The sequence below is a fragment of the Populus euphratica genome, unplaced genomic scaffold (assembly GCF_000495115.2).
Source record: "Populus euphratica unplaced genomic scaffold, PopEup_1.0 scaffold97.1, whole genome shotgun sequence".
NCBI lineage: Eukaryota > Viridiplantae > Streptophyta > Magnoliopsida > Malpighiales > Salicaceae > Populus > Populus euphratica.
In genome coordinates this window covers 602,710-623,417 of record NW_011499981.1, presented here as the reverse complement: position 1 = coordinate 623,417, position 20,708 = coordinate 602,710, and the positions used below count along the sequence as shown (strand labels likewise).

The following is a 20,708-nucleotide window of genomic DNA, read 5'->3' as shown; positions in this document are numbered from 1 at the left end:
TTTTGTTGTCTTCCCCCCCCCCCCCCCCCCCCCCCCCCTCTTACTTTAGTCCTCTACAATGGCATGGTACAAGGAGAGCAATACTATTATGCTACCTTCCACTAACCGACCTATCTTGCATGCGTGTTGACAAATTTTATTTATCTTTTGCTTTCTAAACAAAATTTAATATCTCGTTGCTCCTCCTTTAGCTTTCTAAATTCAGTTTTTCCGTTTAACTTTTAAACAGAAAGAAAGATAGCTTTCTACCCTCCACTAGTATAGTAACTCTAGCACAAGAAAGACTCTTTCATTTCTTAAGTATAAATATATCTTGTAACTCCTTTTCTCCCTCTTCATTCTATACAACAACAAGGTAGAGAAATCCCTCTTCTCCTCTTGTAAGACTTCTTAAGACCTTCATGGTTATATTTTCTTGGAGAAAAATGGGCAATTGCTTAGGTCATAATTGTGTTAGACCTCCCTTTATAGGTTCTTGCATCGGATTCCCTCGAGCCAAGCGTGAGAAAGTGTTGCATGTTGTCAAAACAGATGGAAAGGTTCTGGAATTCAGCGCTCCGATTCTTGTGAAAGATATCGCGGTCAACTTTCCTGGCTCAGGTATTGGTCTAACAAATGAAGCTATAGAGCATCTGCCACCAAGTTACGAGTTAAAGCTTGGAAATGTTTACCATGTTCTTCCACCACCTCCAGGGACTTCACCGGTGGTTGACAGGGAAGAAGAAGCAAGTAGTGGTGGTGTCAAGAGGATTAAAGTTGTAATAACAAAGCAACAACTTCAGCAGCTTTTGAAAAAGGAAATATCTCTTGAGGAGGTTCTGTTAGGGCTAGAGAAGAAAAGTTCTTCTCTCGACTCTCCAAGAAATTGGAAGCCAAAGCTGGAATCAATCCCTGAAGGATTTGAGTAGTATAGCTTTGGAAATGTACAATTTAGGTACTGAATTCTCTCTTGTGTAGCTGAAAATGAATTTATCATGTAGATGTACTGATTAGCCAAAGATGGAGAACAAGTAAAAAGAAAAAAAATTAAAGGAATATAAAAAGAATTGTCTGCTACAGAACATTGAAAGATTTTCATCTATTCTGTTCTCAACGTGTTCTTACCGGCTTGATTTCTTGAAACAGAAAACAGAAGATGATTCTCTGATATATTTCTGCTATTTTTTGACTGCTAGTTTACTACCTGAGACAATACAGGCTCATCTAGTCCATCGTCCACAGCCCCCCTTTCCATTTTTATATTCTTTCCATGAAAAATTTGAAAGGAATTTCTTTCTTCTTTCTCTTGCCTAGGATGGCAAGGTAGGGAAATACTAACAGCGGTCATGCACGTCTGGAAAATTGGTGTCAATGATGCGCCTCTGAGTAGGACCACGCACTGAGCGCGATGGACACCAATTGCACAGAAGATGATTCTCTGATATATTTCTGCTATTTTTTGACTGCTAGTTTACTACCTGAGACAATACAGGCTCATCTAGTCCATCGTCCACAGCCCCCCTTTCCATTTTTATATTCTTTCCATGAAAAATTTCAAAGGAATTTCTTTCTTCTTTCTCTTGCCTAGGATGGCAAGGTAGGGAAATACTAACAGCGGTCATGCACGTCTGGAAAATTGGTGTCAATGATGCGCCTCTGAGTAGGACCACGCACTGAGCGCGATGGACACCAATTGCCGGGGTGCTCGCGAGCAGGCCTCAGGTCAACAAGGTACTAAATGCCAGTTCAAATGTTAAGCGGAAGGAACAAGGTCCTGTATTGATAGTTACAATAGGACAATATTGAAGTTGGTCGAAAATGAGACAAACTTCTAAGAGAAAATTTGAACATGAATCACCAAGTTGTGGGTTGCCTTCTTCCAAAGTAAGCGATAAGAGAAGACTTTTGAAGAGAAGAATTGCATTACTGTCCATTTTGCTAAAGCCAATCTAGCAAGTTGGCGGCTCAAATCTTCATATACTAGACTATAGGGTAGGCAACGTCCAAAAGATGCAGGGGAATGCCAGAGGGGGAAACTGCTCGCCACATCCTGCTTCGGTTTAACTTGATATGAACGATTCCTTTTTAATTTCTTTGAAATGTTCATGAACTTGAACAAAAGAGATGATCAAATGTTACATACTTGTTCTTGAACACAAACATCTATATTCTTCTGCACAACAAGAATCCGTGGCTCGGAGTTTGGGGACTTGTACCTTACACTGGTGCATGTGCAACACGATTCCACATCTGTGTCCAATGTCGAAATTGGATATCTAAGGCGAAGAGAGTAGTTGAAGCAAGATAGGCAGGAATAGAGATAGGAAAGATCCTGAAAATCACATTTTCAAATACAAAAAAAAAAAAAAAAACACACCATACATGGTACAAACTTCTTATAAAATCTCTTACTGGATGTGCACATCAATGACCTTACGTTGTAATTTGGTCTAAGGAATGTTAACGAACAGAACTCCATTTTTCAGCTCAGCCATAATCTTATCCTTTTCGCAAGAACTGATATTGCTACCAGACCATGAATCAGCACCAGTTTCTTCCCTTTTGTTCTCTCCTTTAATAACAAGCACATCATCCTCGATCGAGAGCTTGACATCCTCCTTAGACAGTCCTGGCATGTCAAACCTCATCTTGATCTCTTGTTTCTCATCTTTGATTTCCCATGGTGCTTGAACCTCCCCTCCTGTCCTGTTCCTGATGCTAGGAATTGTCATTGCATCGCATTGTCCTCGTTGGTGACAATGGATCCAACAAAACTATAATTAATGTAAAAAATCTTAAATCATTGCAGAGATCGATTTTGCCATTTTTATTGAAGAAGAATGACTTTTCCCTATTAAAGAAAACTACAGAGTCTTCAACAAGGGAAGCATCGGATATAAGACTTTAACATCGCCAGGAAGAAGACTTGGTTGACGTTAGCCTGAAGATACCTGACCCTAAGAAAAAAACAAGGAGAAGAAGCAATCAGACTGCTCACCGAAAGGTGAGACATCAACAACCAGCCTTCGAGGCCTTCTTTCAACAGCTGTCCCTCGGTTGTTTCCCTGCTTATAGACATGCAGTGTCCTTGAGTTCTCCAGCAGCTTCAGCTCTCAAACAAAGCCAACCTTGAAGGCTTACTAGTATTCTTGCCAAAACCCCTTGATGGAAAAGACACTGAGCAAGGAGCTATTTGCCTTGGTCGAAGGCACAGCTTTGCAATTGTGTGACAACAAAGGGGCAGATGACGAAGACAATGTTGACGAAGCCATAAGTAGATAAAAAAAAATATATATGCACCAAGTTTTAAACAAAGGAGAGGTGCTAGTGAAAGTTGCAGTACACACTACACTACACTACACTTTGCTTTTCTTGATTTTTGAAGCCATGGATAGAGAACTGAGGCCATGGAGATTGCCATATATAGAGAGAAGGGAAGTATGGAGATAAGTCTTGAAAGTTCTCGAGCCAACTCAAAGAAACACCTGGAGTTCTTGCCATCATCAAATATTATCCATACTAGATTTTATACTCTTTGAGTTTTTTCTCATACACATCACGAAAAATAATACATCACAGGATTGTCCGGTGATATCCATTGGTACAGCCTCCTTTATATAACATGGATTCTAAATAAAATGGATCCTCTATCCCGAGTCGAGTCGCAGGATCTTAAAGCACTAAAGGTCTTAAACCATAAAGCCCACATTCCATGCCATCTTTGTTGAAGCTCCCACAGTGATGATTCCAAGCTCCAACTCCCTGATTGAGATCTAAACGTGCTTATAGTTGTGCCTCTAATGCTGATTATACCAGTTGTTGGTTAAAATAATTGTTGGAATAAAGCGGTGGTAAATTGACGCAACAACATGCACAAATAATACATAATTACATCAAACTATCTAGGTGGTGACCAAGTAATAAAAATTTAAGACTAAGGGGTTTGTTCCTTCTGTGATTTCAGATTCGAGTCCTTGGTTGCTCATATGATGGCCACTGGAGGCTTACATGGTCGTTAACTTCAGGGCCCGTGGATTAGTCGTGGTGCGCGCAAACTGGCCCGGACACCCACGCTAATCTAAAAAAAAAATACATAATTACGTTGAAAGTCAAGACACCAAGATCTAATTTTGAAATTTTATTATTCTCTAAAAAGTTTGAAAAAGAAAAGAAGAAAACTTAAAATTTTATACATAAGTTTTGTTGGGTATGCGACCAAAGTCCCACATTGGTTAGAAATGGGAAGGATCAAAAGGGTATATAAGGATGAACAAATATCTTCATTGGTATGAGGCATTTTGGGTATAATCCAAGAGCAAATCCATGAGGGTTTAGGCCCAAAGTGGACAATATCATACCAATGTGGAGATAGGTGGTGTCCGTAATCCTTACAAGTTTTTTATTATTCATTAAAAAACCTAAAAAACAACAACGTAAACAAACTAAAAAGTTTGAAAATAAAAAAAAGGCAATTAAAGTTTTAAACAAAATAAAAAAAATAAAATTACTAAAAAATATATTTAATTTCCTAAACTATTTTACCTTGACGCAGGTGGAGAAGAACCGACTGCTTCGAACGGCTTATTTTGGCCGACATATACAAGGATTTTGGAGTGTGCTCCGTGCATCACCAACAAGCTAAGTTAAATTGGCTCTGTTTTGGGTTAGAAAATATTTTTAAGAAAAGAGAGACTAGTAATATGAGAGAGGGCTGCTTCAAAATGGATTTGATGGAATTAATATGGTATTTATTTTTGACGGTCCAATCATGTTTTTAAAGAATTTTAATTTTGTTTATCTCAAGTTAATTTTTATTATTTTTGGATCGCTTTAATATGTTAATACCGAAAATAAATTCTAAAAAATAAATTTTTTATTATATTTTTAAATAAAAAATACTTTAAAAAATAATTTCTATTATAATCTTAAATAGTGTCTTAAGGCTCCATCTTTTACTTCCTAATTTGAATTTTAAAAATCAAGCACAAAAATTTCTCATTTCGATTCCCTAAAACCAAAGGAGGGAAATAACCTTTGAGAATTCATTTTATCCCATTTGGCAATTATTCTATTGGATATGACTATGTGTTTATTGTGACGGTATAGTCTGTATGTTGAAGGATAAAAGTTACAACAGGCATCTTGTGATGGTAAATATATATATATATATATAAGAAAGGAAGAGATGTTGTGAAGATAGTGGTTCACGGTGAGGAAAGATCAAAGAAAATGAATGTTTTTATTTTATTTTATTTTTTTGTTTTTATTTATCTTTTTTGTTTTAATTTTTTAGTGGTATTTTATTATTTTAAAGGTTCAAGGCTTTTTGAGTTATTATTTCAAAAATAGTGATATTCTTGCAAATAAATATATATTTTTAGTTGATTTTTTTACACTAACTTCTAAAAATGTAAAGAATGACCATTCTTCAAATTTTAGGTTGAAAAGTGAAATACTCATATTGATTTTCCCAAAACAAAATGAAAACTAAGATTATTATGTTCTCTAGGAGGATTGACCTAAACAAGCAATTCTCTTAATTTTCATAATACTTTACCCAAACCAATGTACGAATAGCAATGCCAAGGTAAAAATAGAAACTGAAAAATTTAACATGTTCCTACGATCCAAAAGCATTAATATGTTTGGTATTGTGGTAACTGTTATGATTATAATTTGAAAAAAATTATTTTATAAAAAATACTTTTAATTGAAGTTGCTTTGATATTTATATATATTTGGTTAAAACTGTTTAAAATTAAGGTTGAATAAAAAGTTATTTAATGCGTTTGGTTAATAATGTTTTTGAAATTGAGGTTATAAAATAATTTTTAAAAATATATATTAATATTAATAATTTTTAATTTAAATATTATAGATTTAACTATTGTTATTATATCATTAAATAACTAATACTTTATATAAAATATTTTTCATTGTTCCATTAAACTATCTATAATTTTATCAAGTATAAAATACATTCGACAAGGACTATATTTTTTTGGTTTTTTAAGTGCGCAACAACATCAGGTAAAATATAAGTAGGAACAAAATTGAAATTGCGATCAAATTCTGCAAATGTTACGCTGTCAAGCGATCTTTATCTAATTTATGTAGTGTCATTAAATAATATTAAACATTAGTTTTTCAAATAAAACATAATTAAAAAATTAATTTTATTTTTTATTTTATCAAGTTGGACTTGATTCAATATATGTTGAGTTTTGATCAGAACCCGGTCTGGCCGAAACTGGTCCAACCAAAACAATATAGCATGCATGAATAGTGTATCATGTGAATAGTGTAATTAGCATAAATAGTGTAGCATGCTACAATGTTTATATTAATTACACTGTTCACTAAACAATACAATTAACATGAAAATTACACATAAAACAAGTAAGATTCACTCGCATTGTTCATTTTACAGTGTAAGTGAAAAAAATAATACAGAGCTGCTTTTATTCTTCTATGTTTCAAATGCAATATGTAATGGATTCCATCAAAATTTAATTGTGTCTTTTTATTTACCAAACAATTATTTAGTTGTGGTTATTTTAAACATAGAAATAACCATCTAAAAAATAAACTCTAAAATTAAGTTATTTGAACTGTTATTTTACATGACTCAAAACCAAGTCATGCATAAAGTTGTATTAAAGACATTTAAGAAAGTGTCAATTATAATTATTTTTGAATTCATATGAATATGAATGTTATGTTTGTTTAAAAATTATAATGTGTTTTAAAATAATTTTTTATTTTAAAATAAAATTTATTAAGATGACTTTTATATATATATATATTATTTTTAATATAGTATATCAAAATCACTAAAAAAACAATAAATAAGAACACAAATTTAATATTTTTTAATACTAAATATGCTTTCAAAAAACAAACACAATAATCCTGAAAAGACATCCTCGTAGTATCCGTTTGGAAACGAGATATTGCCGGCAATGATCCCACTATTTTTTCTTAGTAGATGCTTTTCACAGTTAAAATCGATGGATGGATGATCATGATGACCCCAGACAGTCATACGTTGGACTTGATTCAATGTATGTTGAGTTTTGATCAGAACCCGGTCTAGCCGGAACTGGTCCAACCAAAACACTATAGCATGCATGAATAGTGTATCATGTGAATAGTGTAATTAGCATAAATAGTGTAGCATGCTACAATGTTTATATTAATTACACTGTTCACTAAACAATACAATCGATATGAAAATTACACGTAAAACAAGTAAAATTCACTCGCATTGTTCATTTTACAGTGTAAGTGAAAAAAATAATACAGAGCTGCTTTTATTCTTCTATGTTTCAAATGCAATATGTAATGGATTCCATCAAAATTTAATTGTGTCTTTTTATTTACCAAACAATTATTTAGTTGTGGTTATTTTAAACATAGAAATAACCATCTAAAAAATAAACTCTAAAATCAAGTTATTTGAACTGTTATTTTACATGACTCAAAACCAAGTCATGCATAAAGTTGTATTAAAGACATTTAAGAAAGTGTCAATTATAATTATTTTTGAATTCATATGAATATGAATGTTATGTTTGTTTAAAAATTATAATGTGTTTTAAAATAATTTTTTATTTTAAAATAAAATTTATTAAGATGACTTTTATATATATATATATATATTATTTTTAATATAGTATATCAAAATCACTAAAAAAACAATAAATAAGAACACAAATTTAATATTTTTTAATACTAAATATGCTTTCAAAAAACAAACACAATAATCCTGAAAAGACATCCTCGTAGTATCCGTTTGGAAACGAGATATTGCCGGCAATGATCCCACTGCTTTTCACAGTTAAAATCGATGGATGCATGATCATGATGACCCCAGACAGTCATACAAACACAAAACAAGAGAATCCTTCCTAGGCAGTTAATTTCCCGCAACTCATGAAGATCTCAACTCACAAGTCCCTGTCTTGTTCCTTTTCCTTTTTGTTACAACTGGATCATATGTCACCATCTTAGATGAGCAAAATCTCCATAATCATAGCTTGACTGGTCTATGAACTGGGACAAACTGTAACTCCCAAACCGTAAACAAGGTCACATTAGGTAGCCTATAGCTTCCCTAATCCCTACACAAGTTACCCTAAGCTAGGGTAGGTCTCCATTCGAGTTCCCAAATTCTCCATAGCCCAATCCCAACATGGCAAGTCACATGACCCCTGCCACACTGCCTAGAAAATGACCACAACAGCCCTGAGGAGTCATACTTGTTTCATCCCCATTGGAAGATCACTGAAGCAAAGCAGATTGTTCTCCTCTTCTCCACTAATCCCAAATCCCCAAAACCAGACTATAATCATGTATAGAAAGCAACCATGGACTCTCTCAACACGTGAAGCCAAGGGAATTTCTTTGTTGTTTTTAACACAAAAAAGCAAAGCAAAAGCATAACACAGCACACCTACTCACTCCTCCTCCTCTCTTTTTCTTCACTACACGAAATACTATCCAGCTTTCAGCAATCTCGAGGGAGTTAATTATAAATTAGACTCCGTAGTTTAGTAAAACAGACTTCAATTAGTCCTCATAATTTCAAAAGTTTTATGCTTAATCCCTATGTTCTTCAATCTATTTCTTTCCCACTTTATTTGATTTCCCTCTCTATTTTTTCAAGAAAAAGAACTAGACAATCTGGGAAGATTTAGTATGTGCTTCATATCGTGGTTGCACATTAAAAAAATATTTTAAAATAATAATAATTTATATATGTTGATTAACCAAATATTTTTAAATTTATGGTTTGACAAATGCGGACCGTATTATAAAAAAAATCATAGCCTAATGAGATCAAGAAATACAATTTTAGAAGGAAAAAAATTGATAAAAAAATAAAATTAATCAAAGATTAATTATTTATTTATCTTTTAGGATTAAATGTTATTTTCAATAAACTACAAGGACTAAATTAGAATTAACACCTCTCGAGGGCACTCACTCTTTCGATGTTGTCTCCAACCGTCTGACACAACTCCTTTAGTCTTCTCCATGCCACAAGAAAACACCATTTCTTTCTAGCATTAAGCACTCTGTCCACATTCTTATTATTATTATTATTATTATTAACATTTTACATTTTTGTATTATGGACAACGCACAGGCTCAGAGCCTGTTCCCAAATGGATGGACTAGCTCTACCCCTCTTGCAGGCTAAATTATTTGTTCATTTATTTCACTGTCTTTTGCATTGAAACATACCAACCACTCAAATCTATGAAGCCACTGGCTCTAGATTAATTGGTTTTCTTTGCCTTTATATTTAGCCAAGGTTTTTGTTTTGCGTAGTACTGCTTTTGATTGCATCATGGTGAAGATTGGAGGAAGTTCTTGGCTGAACGCAGTCAAAAGGGCTTTCAGGTCTCCTAGTAAAGAGGATGATAAGAAAAGTAGTAGAAGGAGAGAAGTTCATGAACAAGAGGAGGAAGAAAAGGTGAAAATTTAGTAATTTCTTTGTAACATAATTAACATTTCCCATTAAAATTTTTGTGGGTTAATTTGTGCAGAAGAGAGGGAAAAGAAGATGGATTTTCAGGAAGTCATCGAATCAAGAAACAGTAATACACCATTGTGGAGCGACCACCATCACTAACATTACAGCAACCACCAATCCTGCTTCTGCTGCTAGTAATAGTATTGGTACTGAAGCTGCTGATGCTAAGCAAAGACAAGTCCTTGAAGCGGCCATGGCCACAACAGCAGCGGCACATGCAGCAGTTGCTACAGCTCAAGCAGCTGTTGAGGTTGTTAGACTCACCAGGCCTCCCCTTCTTGCTAAACAACATTTTGCTGCCATTGCTATACAAAAAGCTTTTAGGGGATATCTGGTAAGTGATTACAAAGAGAGTAAGAGAAATTACATATCTCAAGGACTTTTTAACTAACTAATGTTTGTGTTATTTTGAAGGCAAGGAGAGCTCGTAGAGCACTAAAGGGGCTGGTAAAGATGCAAGCCTTAGTGAGAGGTCATAATGTTAGAAAGAGAGCAAATATGATACTTCAGTGCATGCAAGCTATGGTGAGGGTGCAATCTCGGGTGCTTGATTCCTATGAAGGCAGCACAAACTCCGTCTCCAGTGATCAGAATAGCTTGTGGGGTTCAAATCTTTCTGAGAGGAAATCTACTGTAATAAATTTTGTTGCAGATAATGTGTTATGCTTGGGCCTCGGCTTTGATTTTGTTAATCCATAACAATATATGCTGCAGTGTAGGGATGCAAGCAGCACTGCTGATGACTGGGTTCATTGCAATAATTACAAGCCTAAAACATTAGAGGAAATACAGGAAATGTTACAGGAAACGAAGGAAGTAGTCGCCTTGAAACGTGAAAAGGCCCTTGCTTATGCTTTCTCTCAACAGGTTTTTGATCACATCCCTTGCCATTTGATTTATCACCTTCTATTTTGGCTGGAAATTAATACCAAGCCAGCAAACATTTGACGCAAACTCTTGCTTTGTTAGATATGGAAACCTGGAAGAGACTCATATGCAAGTGAAGGAGAGGTAGAAGAGAATCCCAGATGGCTAGACAGGTGGAGAACTAGGAAGGAATGGGAGAGAAGAGGGAGCGGTGCATTGTGTGATCAATTATATCACAGTAGAGACCCTGTCAAAACTGTTGAAAGGGACACCTCGAGACCTTACTCTTACTCTACCCCAAATGCTTATAATTTCAATCATCAATATCACTACCAACAACACAGGCCTAGTTCATACTCAGTTGCCTCTCCTCTTCAAAAAAACCACAACACTCTCTCACAACCAGTCACACCATCCCTTTCCAAAACAAGAACACTACTTCAAGTCCATTCAGCTAGCCCTCGCTGCCTAGGAGAAGGCAGAAACCATGTGATGGAAGCAACCAATCCTTCTTCTGCTTCAATGCCTAACTACATGGCTGCCACTGCATCTGCCAAGGCTAGAATTCGTCGATCACAAAGTGCACCAAGGCAGAGAGCTTCAACCCCAGAGAGAGAAAAGTCAGGTTCAGCCAGAAAACGCCTGTCTTTCCCAGTACCTGACCTGGCAACTTGCAATGCGGGTAACATGGTTAACGATTATAGCCTGAGGAGTCCAAGTTTGAAGGGCATTCAGGGAGCTAATATGGTAATGGAGCAAAGGTCTAACATGTCTTCTTGTTACACAGACAGCATCGATGATGATTGATGAGGTATATCCTCCTTCAACTAATGACCTTATCAGGTGGTTAAGGTAAAGCCAATATTCGCAGGGTAAGAAAAGGGGGTGAATTATCTTTTAGTCCCTGACTGTTTAATTTAGTTATAACTTAGTTCTTTATGTTTGAAAACCTATAAATTAGTCTTCTGACTCTTGCTGTTGCCCAACCGAACGTGGCCTTTATAATTAACACTGATTTTTATCTGAGAATTTAAATTGTTGAGCAAATGTTTTTATAATAGAATTGAGACACGAGACTATCAAACATGACGGACTAAGTTATAATTGCATTGAAACTTGAAGGACTAAACAATAATTTACTCTAAAAAAACTAGAAGCCTGGCCATATTGAAGATGTTAGAACTGGAGGTAGTTGAAGAATCAAGAAAGAATTCAAGATGAGGATATTACTTGTGTGATTATTCATGATCAGTTTCATCAGAATAACCCTATCCCTCTTAGACGTTAAGAGGAGTAAACAAATCTACATCAGTAGTCCTTTAGCAGCTTTTGATGGTATAATGCACTACATTTATTAAATACTGCGTGCATGAGTGCTGCTGCTGCTGCTCCTTGAAAGATACAAAGCATTATTGGTTTGATGGAGAGTCCTTGAAAAATACAAAGCATTATTGGTTTGATGGAGAGATGTCTTGAGCATTAAATTTAGTCAAAGATGTATTTAAGAACTCAAATTTCCTACTTCATTGCACAAGCCAAATGTGACACAATCTTCGTTAATTTAGCTAGCTAGCTAGCTAATGATGTCTGCTGAAATCGATTTTCTTCGTCTTCTAAATTGTTTACAGCCCTCAGACCACCAAATTGGTCTGCAACAGCTTCTTGTTAACCAGTACAGAGGAGCTATTCTTGTGCCTTACCTCGTGGAAATGAGAACATTTAACAGGCATGAAAGGCCTTCAAGAAGTAAAAATTGAGAAATTTGAACCTCTAATTTATTGAACTTTATAGCCTTATTAATAGGCCAATCAAGTGCATCAACCAATAACTTCAATGGGGTATTCTTGAGGAGTTTTTATATTTCTTCTACTGAATGTTTAGCATTACTCTTTTAGTAATATACTATGAGGTAACAATGATAATAGAGCAACAAGATCAGATCTATGTTATTATTTTCATGAAAATCATGTTTTGTTAAGTATTATTGACCAGATCGACTCGGTTCTTGATCTGATTTCAAATTAAATTGAGTGGGAAGTAATTCTTTTTGACCCCTTTGATATTTGAATAGACTCAAGTCACTCAATTAATATTATTTTTTTATCTATAGCAAGGGGACAGTTCCTTTTCCATGCTTCATATAAAATCAATTTTGTGTCATACTAAAACAATTTAACAATCAACTGATCTAGGAATAATTTTATAAAATAAAACAGTTATATACAAATATTGGACGTCGAATTCGATAAAAACAACATCATTGGAAGATAAATTATTGACAAAACTTACAAAAACAGTAGCATCATCAAGCCCATCTCAACTTGTAAGTCAAGCCAATCGCAGTGGAGTTATTGAACTCAAATAGCAAGAGCTTCCAATTCTAAAGGAAGACTGTTGCATTGCAGAGACCGAATGAAATAGAATTTTAAGACAACTACTTAACTATTCATTATTTTTCTTAGAATAAAAAACAAATAAGAATATTTAGCACAAGGATTAACGGGTTACCATGTATTTGTGGGTGTTTGGACTGGCTTAGAATCTGTCCTAGAAGCCCCAGAAAGAAGATCCATTGCATATTTCTCCTGCAAGAGAAATAGACCCTATGGAGCAGTAGCAACTTTGATGCCGAAAGAAAAGATTAAAAAAAGAGACTAGAGAATGAGACTAAAAGTTATGACTTTATTTGTCAAAAAGCACATTTGACTTGCAATTCAGACATCATTTTTAAATTTATACTTGATGTTACACATCCCGATGCAACAGTTTTCGAGATGAAGCAGAATGTGAGGTGGTTCATGGCAAGCCTTTCCCTGCTCTGTGGAGAACTGGCAAAAGCATGTTTTCTGTAATTACTTGGATACAATAGTAAAAAAAATCTTGGGTATTCTCTTTATTTTTTGTTGTATCAAACTAGTTTTTTCTTTTTTTAAATTCTGTTTTTTTTTTCTTTTTTGTTATGTTCTTATTTTTGCTTTCACTACTGACTTTACTGTCTTTATAATATATTCTTGATGATTATCAAAAAATAAAAATAAAAATAGTGAGAATAAGTAGAACATAATCAAGTGGATTTTTGGTTTTTTGTTTGTGACAGGGTTTGTCAATCTGTCTTGTTTGAGACGAAGAGCCAAGAAAAGCATCCTAAGAGATGCCAGCGCCATTGTTAATCAGCTGTGGTTCTGTCCATGTAGTTCTAACATGCATGGGGTGTTTTTCATTTGTATCTGAAATTAAATAACGAGATATTGTAATTATAAATGTATTCGAGCATAATGTAATGCAATAGAAGCATAAAAATGGCCACCATCTCCTTCTATAATATCACATTACGTACTTACTTGTTTTATTCTCCCAAACCCATCCCTACTACTCTAGAAAAGTTTTTCCTCGCATAAGCTCCTGCCCTCCCTGTGATGGTCTATAAATATTGGCCTAGCCAGATCTTAATCTTCTTATGGCAGGGAATATCCGGTTTAATCTGATAGGTCAACCAGATGCCCTACCTTTGTCAATTATCTGTATATTTTTAATTAGTTTGATTCATTATATTTAATTCTACTAGATTATAGACCGTAATAATATTCCTAAAACAACTTTTTAGACTCAATGTATATATATAACCCTCTTCTGTTATACAAAAATAAAATAAAATAAAAAAATAGTATACTCATCGGATTTCATATTACTTTCGATTATAGTTTATTTATGAAAAAACTAATTAAGAGATTACAGTTTATAAAGATTTGATGTTCATGTTGTCAAAATTGATTCATGATTATTAAGGATTTAATGTTAAATGATTGATTTTAAGTATATTGTTAGAAATAAGAATTTATAAGTTGATTTGTTTAAATTGATTTTTATGAGTTAAGAAATTCATTTCAACCTAGCTAGAAAATCTGGACAAAATGGTCTCGATGATGAAATTTTATTTTGATCTTTGATTTGTGAAAATTACAGTTTAATCCCTAAATGTTGAAAAAATTATAATTTGACCCCTAAATGTATTTTGAGATTTTGGACAGTGTTATTTTGAGGTTAAGAATGATGAATCTCAAATTGATAATTGATTTTAAATATTTTTAATTTGGTCCTTTAATTTTAAGAATTTACATTTTAGTCCCTAAACTTTAAAAAAATTCCAAAGTTCATTTCACTCTTGTGATTTGTTGGATAGTGTCCCCTTGTGGAGCCCTAGTGTTGTTTGTAAAGAAAAAAGATGGGTTATTGAGACTGTTTATAGATTATAGGCAACTAAATCGAGTAATAGTTCGAAATAAATACCCAGTTCCCTGTATAGATGATTTGTTTGATGAGTTGTAGGGGGCTCAATTTTTTTCTAAGATTGATCTTCGATCTATGTATCATCAATTGAGAATAAAATAGGAGGACATTTTGAAGACAACTTTTAGAACTTTGTATGGTCATTATGAGTTTTTAGTGACGTCTTTTAGATTGATGAATGCACCATCAACTTTTATGGACTTGATAAATAGGATGTTCAGACAATTTATTGATTGATTTGTGATGGTTTTTATTGATGATATTTTAGTGCATTCGAGGTTTAGAGAGAAGCATGAGCAACACTTGAGAAGGTGCTTCAAACTCTACGAGATCATTAGTTATATGACAAGTTTTTAAAGATTGAGTTTTGGTTGGAAAGTGTAGCATTTCTTGGGCTTCTAGTGTCAAGGAATGAGATTGAGGTTGATTCTCAAAAGATTGAAGCAATTAAGTGGTGACTTAGGCCTATTTCGGTGATAGAGATTAGAAGTTTTTAGGTTTGGTCAGCTACTATCGAAGGTTTGTGGAGAACTTTTCTTATATTTTCGCACCATTGACTAAGTTAATGCAAAAAAAATAATTGTTAAGCTTTAGTGGTTTGAAACTTGTGAGAAAAGTTTCTTAAAGTTGAAGCAAAGATTGACTACAACGCCTATTCTAGCATTATCATTAGATTCTGGTGGTTACACAATATATTGTGATGCTTCGAGAGTGAGGTTAGGATGTGTTCTAATATAGCATGGCAAGGTTATTATCTAAGCTTTACGACAGCTAAAAAAGCATGAATAGAACTATCTTACACATGATTTAGAGATGGCGACTGTAATTTTTGCTTTAAAGATTTGGAGGCACTACTTGTATGGTAAAACTTGCAAGATCTTCACAAATCATAAGAGTTTAAAATACATCTTTCAGTAAAGGGATTTAAATTTAAGGTAGATGAGATGGTGGAACTGCTGAAGGATTATGATTGTACCTATAGTACCATCCAGGTAGGGCAAATGCATTTACCAATGCTTTGAGTAGAAAATTATTAAGAAGCTTAGTTTATATTCAGGAGGTACAAAGACCTATGATTAGGGAGCTGTATAATTTAGTGGATGAAGGAGTCAGATTTGTTCTTGTGAAGCTGGAGCAATGATTGCTCACTTTTAGGTTAAGTCGGATTTGTTTGATAAGATAAAAGCAGCTCAGAAAAAAGATGATTCACTACTTAAAATCAGAAATGAGGTTGAGCAGGGTAAGGCTCCAGGTTTTGTGATAGGTGATGATGATATGCTAAGATATAGGAATAGACTTTATACTTGATGTAGATGATCTGATGAGAGAATTGATGGTAGAGGCACATCAGACAATTTACACAATGCATCTAGGTTCCACCAAAATGTATACAGATTTTAAGATGTGTTATTGGTAAAATAGGATAAAGGCTGATGTAGCAAACTTTCTTTCTAAGTGTTTGACCTGTCAGAGGGTAAAGGGTAAACACGAGAAATCTGCTGGATTATTACAACCATTGTTGACTTCATAATGGAAATGGAAAATGATCATAATAAACTTCATAACAGGATTGTCTAAAAGTCAAGAGGGTTATGAGTCGATGTGGGTGATTATTGACAGGTTGATAAAATCAACCCATTTTCTGTTAGTTAAGATTATTTATGGATATACAAAATTGATGGAATTGTTTATTAGTGAGATTGTAAGGTTAAATGGAATGCCAATTTTGATAGTGTCAGATAGAGGTCCACAGTTTACATCATGATTTTAGGTGAAATTAGAAGAAGCTATGGGTACTACAATGCAGTTGAGTACAACTTTTCATCCTCAGACAAATGGTCAATCTGAGAGGACTATTCAGATCTTAAAGGATATGTTTAGAGCTTGTGTTATGGATTTTAGAGTTGTTTGGAGTAAGTTCCTGTCATTAGTGGAATTTGCTTACAACAACAGTTATCATGGTAGGATAAAGATGACACCTTATGAGGCTTTGTATGGTCGAAAATATAGATCATCAGTTTGTTGGTTTGAGGTTGATAAAAAGAGGCTAATAGGATTAGAGTTTACTCAGATTACCTCAAAGAAGATAGAGGTAATTAGAGAGAAGCTTCAAATAGCTCAAAGTAAACAAAAAAGTTACATAGATAAAAGAAGACGTGACTTAGAGTTTTCAGTTGGTGATTGTGTAATTTTCTAATGAGCTTTACTTTATGATATTCTTGTTATGACCTTTTTTAGAAACCTTCTTGTAAGAACTTATAGCCATAATTGTATATATATTCCTTATTATTATATAAGCTTGAGTGTATATTGAATGTTATCTACTTACTGAGTTGTTTAACTCACCCTCTCATTATTTACCCTTTTTAGACTTATAGCTTGATAGCAGGTCACTTTTATTGGATCTTCAGAACCTGCTCTTTTGGTTGTAATTTGTATATTTTTTTTATATCTAGTTAGTGCTCTACAACTATGAATTTGTATTAACTCTTGTAGAAAGACAATTAAATTATTATGAAGTTAGTTTTGTTGTTATTGTTGTGTTGAACTCTAATTGACTTATTTGAAGGATAAGTTTGTAAGTTTGGGTTCGCATAAGTATGGAACTTTGGAGGGGAACCTTGCCTATGTGCCGAACATGGATTTGGGAATCGAGTGGTGACATTAAACCTGTTTTTTTTTTTTATGCATTGAAATCTTTTATTTGTGTTGTTTTGAGTATATTTTGTATATTTATTATAGGTTCTCCTAACTATCTTCAATAGATTTTTCAGGTCTTTCATCTAATATTCTTTTTAATCTATATTTTTTCGAGTGAGTGGGATAATTTTTATTTTACATATAATATAAATAAATATGTATGTTGATTCTATGATGAGTATGACTGGTTAATTTCTTGAATATTTATATATGTTGTTTTATTTTCCGAGTACTCATTTATTATTAAATTGCACTTATATTTTATTGACCTAAATTCTATTCGATATGATATAATTTTTTTTAATGATTATGTAAATACTTATTATGCCTTGATATAGGACTTGTCAGTAACTTCATGCTAACATAGAGTAGTTAGCATATATGTATATAATATTCTATATACCTAGCTGGTGAGAGAGATATCAGCCTATGACGACTGATCATCCTATATTAGTCATCTTCGGGTGTCATCTGATCACCTTCGGGTGTCATCTGATCTCTGATATGTATTTCACTACTTTATGATAATATGTTTAGTATGTATATGTATATGTATATCAATATAAATCGACTTGCAAACTATTAATATAATTAATATCTAAAATGTATAGTAAATATTATTCCCTCGCTAAGTTAATTAAACTCATCTCTTATTTCTAATATTATTTTAAGTTTTTAGTTCTGATAACAAGTGAACTTTATTAAGTATTCCTTCTTCTTCAGTTTTGGTCAGTATACCTTGTTTTTTTATGAGGTTTTCCTTTTAGTTTTTATTTGATGTCTTAAATGCTCTACTATTATCCTGTTTTAGTAAAGTTTGGATTTTAAACAACATAATATGTTATGGATTATTTTTTTTATTTTAATTACTAATGAGAAGTTTTGAATTATCATTTGGTTTCATTAGTTTTGAATAATATAATATTTCTGAAAATTATGAAATGTTGTATTTTTTTTAAATAACATGTTCTTTTGATATATCCGTTCTGAGGTTTAGCGTAGGTAAGGTATTCTTTCAACACCTCTCCTGTGTTGTCGATCATGGACCCGGGATTTAGGTCGTAATATATATCCACACCAACATGGCAAGCTTGATCCATGTGCGTTGTGTGCTTGTAGGTTATGTTGACATTTAGAATGGCTATAAATGTTTTCATCCTCCAACTCAGACCTTGCACATTACTGCATATGTAACTTTCCATAAGAGTGAGTTATATTACTTAGACGGAGTCTCAGAACATGCTCTATAGGGGGAAAGCTTTAGCTTTACAGAAGGTACTCAGATCATCTTAATTCAATAAAAGGTTTTAAAACAGTTAGTATCCAAATAACCAGTTACAGTGGTGCAACAAGATCAAGAGTCATTTAAATCTTCAGATGTTGGTATTGGTTCAAATAACTTCCCCTCTACAACTCCTATTACAGTACAATCACCACGCATCCAATCAGGTCTTGATGATTTCTCACGGGTAATTAAACATTCAATCTTCCATTTAATCGCTTTTCTTGAGTCAAGTAATACATGAAACACAAGTTATCAACTACCTCTTTGTACTACTAGAGGTATTCCTAGATAATAATATGACTTTGACCCTAAAACAAATGTTAAATACCGTATTGCTAATCACGTGTCCCTACATAGGCTATCTTTATCATGTGCATCATTTATATGTCAATTATCTACTATATCCATTCCAAGTAAGGTGCAAGAAGCTTTGAAAAATCTCAAATGGACCCAAGCAATGAATCATAAAATGGAGTCTCTCTAGAAGAATTCCACTTGGTAGATGACAATCCTTCTAAAAAAGAGGAGAACAGTGGGTTATAGATGGATATATAAAATAAAGTTTAAGGTAAATAGCTCCATTAAGCCATACAAAGCTAAATTAATGGCTAAAGGTACACTTAAACTTATAAGATTGATTATGGGGAGACCTTTACTTTTGTAGCTATGATCAACACAATGCAAGTACTTCTTTATCTGACATCAAACCTAGACTGGCCATTACACCAATTTGATGACAAAAATACCTTCTTGCATGATGACGTAAAAGAGGAAATCTATATAGATCCCTTTTAGGATGCAAAATGGGACATGATAAAGGCAACATGGTGTGTAAACTAAGAAAGTCGCTTTATGGATTGAAGTAATCACCCAGAGCATGGTTTAAAAAATTCAGCAAATCAATGAAGGGGTTCAGATACAAGCAAAGTAACTCAAATCATGTCTTTTTCTTGAAACATAAGAAAGGTAAAGTCACTACCCTTATTGTATATGTTGATGACATGGTAGTTACAGGGAATAACCTAAAAAAAAAAGGAAGCATTATAGCAATACTTAGCAAGTGAGTTTAAAATGAAAGATCTTGGTGCTTTAGATTATTTTTTTAGGCATCAACGTGGGTTGTTCTGAAAAGGACATTTTAATTGATACTGAAACATTGGCTAGCAAACTAGCAGACATGCCAACAGAGTTGAATTATTAACTTGGTGAATATCTTAATCAGGTACCCACTAACAAAGAAAGATACAAACACCTTATAAGTAAGTTGATTTATCTAAGACATACTAGACCTGATATAACATATGTTGTAAGTGTCGTAAGTCAGTTCATGCATACACCAAGGAAAGCTCACATGGATGTGGTAAACCGAATTCTGAGATACTTTAAGTCAATTCCTGGAAGAGGATTGATGTTCTCACGATATGGTCATCTAGATATCGAGGGTCATACTAATATAGATTGGGCAAGCTTTGTTGCTGACTTGTGATCTACATCTTGATATTTTACTTTTATGGAAGGCAATCTAATATCTTAGTGAAGTAAAAAACATAACGTAATGTCAAGACCAAGTGTTGAAGCAAAATATCAAGGTATAACATATGGAGTATGTGAGCTATTCTAAATAAAGAATTTATTGGGGTTCAAACCCTATCATGCCATAAAACTGAATTGTGATAACAAAGTTGCAATAGAGATTGTACATAATCCAGTACGACATAATAAAATCAAACATGTTGAAATTGATAGACATTTTATCAAATAAAAGCTCGAGGTAAAGATTATTGAGGTGTTTTTTTTCAAATCTAAAGATCAATTTGCAAATATCCTCACCAAATCTATCATAGAAAAAATATTTTACAACTCACTTAGCAAATTAGGCATGAACTATATGTATACTCTAACTCGAGGGGAGTGTTAATTAGCTATATGTATATTCCTAATTAGTTTGATTTATTGTAATTAATTCTGTGAGATTATAGGCCCATATTAATATTTTTATAATAGCTTCCTAGGCTCTGTATATATATAACCCGCCTCTGTGATGCCCAA

The 20,708-nt window shown here is 33.5% G+C and overlaps 2 protein-coding genes and 1 pseudogene across 3 annotated transcripts; 2 read left to right on the top strand and 1 right to left on the bottom strand.

Annotated features, from left to right (window-relative positions):
* The first annotated feature begins 425 nt into the window (after window positions 1–425).
* On the top strand, window positions 426–908 carry LOC105139834 (uncharacterized). The gene has a single exon (XM_011046442.1). It carries the CDS (start codon window positions 426–428, stop codon window positions 906–908), a length of 483 nt encoding a protein of 160 aa, XP_011044744.1.
* A 1,298-nt stretch (window positions 909–2,206) lies between these two features.
* LOC105139818 (small heat shock protein, chloroplastic-like) lies at window positions 2,207–3,464 on the bottom strand (annotated as a pseudogene).
* Window positions 3,465–9,116: 5,652 nt separating this feature from the next.
* Window positions 9,117–11,373, top strand: LOC105139814 (protein IQ-DOMAIN 14-like). 2 transcript variants are annotated; one of them, XM_011046420.1, is made up of 5 exons: window positions 9,117–9,460; window positions 9,534–9,854; window positions 9,935–10,153; window positions 10,235–10,387; window positions 10,490–11,373. In XM_011046420.1, exons 1-5 carry the CDS (start codon window positions 9,335–9,337, stop codon window positions 11,192–11,194), a joined length of 1,524 nt encoding a protein of 507 aa, XP_011044722.1. In that variant the 5' UTR covers window positions 9,117–9,334; the 3' UTR covers window positions 11,195–11,373. The 2 variants fall into 2 exon arrangements, with proteins under 2 accessions (XP_011044722.1, XP_011044723.1); XM_011046421.1 differs by having other exon boundaries at window positions 9,118–9,460; window positions 9,935–10,045.
* Window positions 11,374–20,708: the final 9,335 nt, after the last annotated feature.

Excerpts from the sequence above, each read along its gene's own strand:
- LOC105139834 (XM_011046442.1), top strand. The coding sequence starts at position 426 with ATGGGCAATTGCTTAGGTCATAATTGTGTTAGACCTCCCTTTATAGGT.
- LOC105139814 (XM_011046420.1), top strand. The coding sequence starts at position 9,335 with ATGGTGAAGATTGGAGGAAGTTCTTGGCTGAACGCAGTCAAAAGGGCT. Across the intron at positions 9,461-9,533 it reads AACAAGAGGAGGAAGAAAAG|AAGAGAGGGAAAAGAAGATG; the intron begins GTGAAAATTTAG and ends TAATTTGTGCAG. Across the intron at positions 9,855-9,934 it reads AAGCTTTTAGGGGATATCTG|GCAAGGAGAGCTCGTAGAGC; the intron begins GTAAGTGATTAC and ends GTTATTTTGAAG.